At 30.3% G+C, this 4115-nt stretch overlaps 1 protein-coding gene across 1 annotated transcript; it reads left to right on the plus strand.

Annotated features, from left to right (window-relative positions):
* Positions 1-244: 244 nt before the first annotated feature.
* LOC111616785 lies at positions 245-3895 on the plus strand. The gene is made up of 4 exons (XM_023358150.1): positions 245-409; positions 2179-2272; positions 3056-3139; positions 3269-3895. The coding sequence occupies exons 1-4, from the start codon at positions 250-252 to the stop codon at positions 3342-3344; spliced, it is 414 nt and encodes a 137-aa protein (XP_023213918.1). The 5' UTR covers positions 245-249; the 3' UTR covers positions 3345-3895.
* The last annotated feature ends 220 nt before the right edge of the window (positions 3896-4115 follow it).

Consider the following 4115-nt stretch of genomic DNA (forward strand, 5'->3'; position numbering starts at 1 on the left):
TTATTTTTTTAACTATTTTATATTTTGTCCATTTCTGAAACTATTTCAACGCAGCTCGTATCTGAAAACGAAGTTTAATTAAATTAAGATTAAATCCAAAATTTCATGAGATTTTTCAGTTGTTCAAAATTCAGTTCTAAGTTTTATTATACCAAATTGACAATATATTTGATATATTTATTATTTTTAAAAAAGTTCTAATTTTATCTGAATTATTTATTCTGATTACAACTAATTTTAGATACTACCATGAAGAATTTGATCTCCGTTTCCTTGTATCAGTCAATTAGTAAACTACAGTCTCATTGTGTTGGAGAGAAAACTGCTGCGTTTTGTGGAATTAAGTTTCATATAATCTGCATAATAATTTTTGAGCACATTACTGTAATGGTCTCTTATGGAACAGTAGGTAAGTTTGTCTATTGCTTTTACACGTTGCAATTTTGAAACTTTGTTTAAAAATTTATTGCTGCACCTTGCAAACTATATGAGTAACTGCAGTTTAAAACATGGAACTGTGAGCTGTGGTTACTTATACCCAACCACAGCTGCTTTCTGCTGCTTAGTACAAACCAGCAAAAAATATGTTCAATACTGACATAAGAAAATTTTTATAAATCAACGAGAGTTGTGAATACAGTGTTTGTATTTCATAATATTTACAGACAGTAAGAAATGAAACACTAACAAATACAGTAGAGTCTCGAAAACTCGGCACTCGATAACTCGGCGGTCCGGATAACTCGGCCACACACTGGCAGGGAAAAAAAATCCTTAGTTAATTAATTTTCATTCTAGACAGCTTTATGCCTCATAAAGTATTTTTCTGAGGTCTGTCTTATCAGGTAAATTTCTGTACACAGTGTATTTATTAATTTTCATTTTCATGTAATAGAGGCTCTATGCCTCCATAAAGGACGTACTTTTTTAATGGTATTTGGGCAGTTTATTCTCTGTTGTATTCTCAAGTAAACAATACATACAAGTACAGTACAGTATTTTCTGAGGAAACACTCATAATTATTTTTTTTACCCCATTCCCGATAACCCGACATTTTCACAAACTCGGCCACCCTTCGGTCCACATTAGGCCGAGTTTTCGAGACTCTACTGTACCAGGATACACCAGTGTACGGAAAATTTTTACTTGTATACAACAGAAGATAATATGGCGATCGGTTAAAATATGACCCCAATATTTCTACATTTTAGGACTCAGAAAACCTAGAAACTTCCAGCAATGCAAAGATTTTGCGAAGTCATTTTGAAATTAGTATGGAATGTGTGTGTGGAGGTGACCTTCCACACCCACATACTCTAAGATTTTGTTCACTGTATTTGAAGCTTCATAACTGCCGTGCTCTCTCTCGAAAACCTCTTAAATTTCACAAGAAGGTTTGCGTATTAGGGGCAGTTGATGCTATTAAATTGTCATGATAAACTCTTTAAGCCCATTTGTTTCGCTTTGAATGCCTCTCAGAAATCCATAAAAAATTGATTGTTTTTATTTAATAACTAGCTGCAAATACCCGTTTTGCTGCGTTTTTATTTGTTCGTACATTTATATGTAATATAGTATACTATAACTCGGGCTGCGCGTGATGCTGCGGAGTCCATATTCCGAGTGTTCTCGGATTATGGGTGGAAGGAATAGACACGTGGGAATATACAGCGGAATCAGATTAACGTATCGCGAATATACTCGGACGTAATGACAATTTTTTTGTTATTGGCATTTACAAGGTTTTAAAAAGTTATGCCTACTTTTAAAAATGAGGTTTTTGCCACATAATAATAATAATAATAATAAATTTTAATAAGAAAATATCATAACAGATGTCGGTATAAGATAAGAATGGTAAAACAAACTCGTTATTCAGAAAAAGAAATCAGTACAAGATATATTCCTTATTCTGTATACCTGATTCCATTAAAACTAAAAACTGAAAAAAATATTAATTTAGGAATGTTTTTAGGGCAAAAACCTATAAAAATCTATAAAAGAAGAGAAAAATATAAGCATACAAACTATAAGTAAGAAACATATTATAAATCCTCCTCACTACATACTAACATGCAAAATATTTTTGTTTTGCATTTTAAAAATCGCCGTTCCCACACAATTATTTATTTTTTGTTTTTATTTCTTTTTTTAATTAAAACTATTTTTTTATATAGAAAAATTACAGAATATTCCAGAGTTGTTCAGCTACGTTTTTGTGGAAATAGCCTTTTCTGATAAAATAATGATCGAAATTTTTTTCTTTATCAGGTAAATACCTCGATATTAATATAATGTATTTTACTAAAATTAATACTACAACATTCGTTCAAATCTTCATGTAGAATTTACAGTAGTTAGGTTACATATATACGTAACAATCATAATTATATCTAGATTTATATTTAGTTATTTTTATGATAAAATTATCTAACGAAATTCTTAAACTGTTTATAAACGATTATAAACTTAATAAAATTATGACAAATTCGTTCAAATACTGAATTATTTTACTAGATTCTTACAACAATTTATACTTAGTACATTCTGAATGTTTGCCACTTTTCAGAGAAACCATTGAGTTGTGCCAATCAGTGGTGCAAACAAATGAACTATTTAAAACCAACGGTACAGTAACATGAAATAAGGTCAATTCCTCCTTTAGAAATTATTATATAATTGTATTCAGTAACATTAACCGTACTTACACATACACAGATAAAGTCTTTAAAAAGTAGAATGATTCATTTAAATTATTCTGCGAATTTTAAGCAGGCGCTGCAAATTAGAAGGCAAATTATGTCATTATTATTGACTATAAAAACAAACATGTTTAAAAAACTTGATTGTAGTAAATTAACTGATCTGATATTTGATTTAAATCGTATATATTTGATGCTACTGAAACGAAATCCCGCAGTCGCCATTGTGTCATAAATAATTTCAAAACGCAGGATTTGATAACATGTTAATTAATTATTATTATTTAGTTATACACTATTATTAAAATAATTAGAATTAAAATTAATCTGAAAGACATTTCAAAATTTTTAGTGCTTTCCTTCTGTCGTATAATAACCAGAAAAATGTAAAGTGTGCTATGGACATTTGCGTGTTAATAAAGAAGAAAACCATCAGGTTAGAGAATTTTATAATATTTATTTAAAACTTTAATAATTCTTTATATGTATTAAGAAGTTGTTTAGATATAAAAATGAATGTAAAAGTGTTCCAGATAATTTAGTTTATTTATATTTCTTACATTAGGTCTTTAAACTTCGCCTTAACAATTCAGAAATTGAATCTTCAGACTCACGACAATCACAGGGATATTATAAATTAAGTTGTTTGACTCTGAGTAGTTTAGTCAACTGTATTGTAGTTCTATCAGTTCTCCAAGCTCATCAAATGGCTAAAATAGGAAAGTACATACATTACAAGTAGAAACTTTTACAATAAAAAAATATAATAAAACCTACTAAAATTACCAGATAACTATTTCATATTTCATATATAACATACATTACTGTGAACCGCCGGGGAGGGTGTAGGCCTCCCGATCCGGTAACAGGTTGTTAAACCCTTTCACTGTCAGGATGGGTGGTTTAAGGGTTCTTTTTCCCGGGTCGAGTGGTGGAGGGAGGAGTGCGTCGGTAAGATGACCGGCGATATACGAGTAAAGATGACACCACTTTAAAAGGATAACAACGATTTATTAGCTACATAGAGATTACAATAACCAATTTCAAAAGGGAAAATCTGAATCCCTGAACCGCGAAGGACCGAGAGAGAGTTCACAAAAATAAGGTCCATACCTCTTTATGTCTTTGAATATTCTTAAGGAAAAAGGTTGTGATATCCAACGATGTGGTAGAATTAGGACAATAATTCTTCTTCCGGACACAATATCGTATAGGACACAGTATATGAATAGGACACAATATTCTTAGGACACAGTTGTAAAAGNTTTTGTGGAAATAGCCTTTTCTGATAAAATAATGATCGAAATTTTTTTCTTTATCAGGTAAATACCTCGATATTAATATAATGTATTTTACTAAAATTAATACTACAACATTCGTTCAAATCTTCATGTAGAATTTACAGTAGTTAG

Source organism: Centruroides sculpturatus, unplaced genomic scaffold (genome assembly GCF_000671375.1).
Source record: "Centruroides sculpturatus isolate CEXI.00-Female unplaced genomic scaffold, Cexi_2.0 scaffold3548, whole genome shotgun sequence".
NCBI lineage: Eukaryota > Metazoa > Arthropoda > Arachnida > Scorpiones > Buthidae > Centruroides > Centruroides sculpturatus.

Excerpts from the sequence above, each read along its gene's own strand:
- LOC111616785 (XM_023358150.1), top strand. The coding sequence starts at position 250 with ATGAAGAATTTGATCTCCGTTTCCTTGTATCAGTCAATTAGTAAACTA. Across the intron at positions 410-2,178 it reads GGTCTCTTATGGAACAGTAG|AAAAATTACAGAATATTCCA; the intron begins GTAAGTTTGTCT and ends TTTTTTATATAG. Across the intron at positions 2,273-3,055 it reads GAAATTTTTTTCTTTATCAG|TGCTTTCCTTCTGTCGTATA; the intron begins GTAAATACCTCG and ends CAAAATTTTTAG.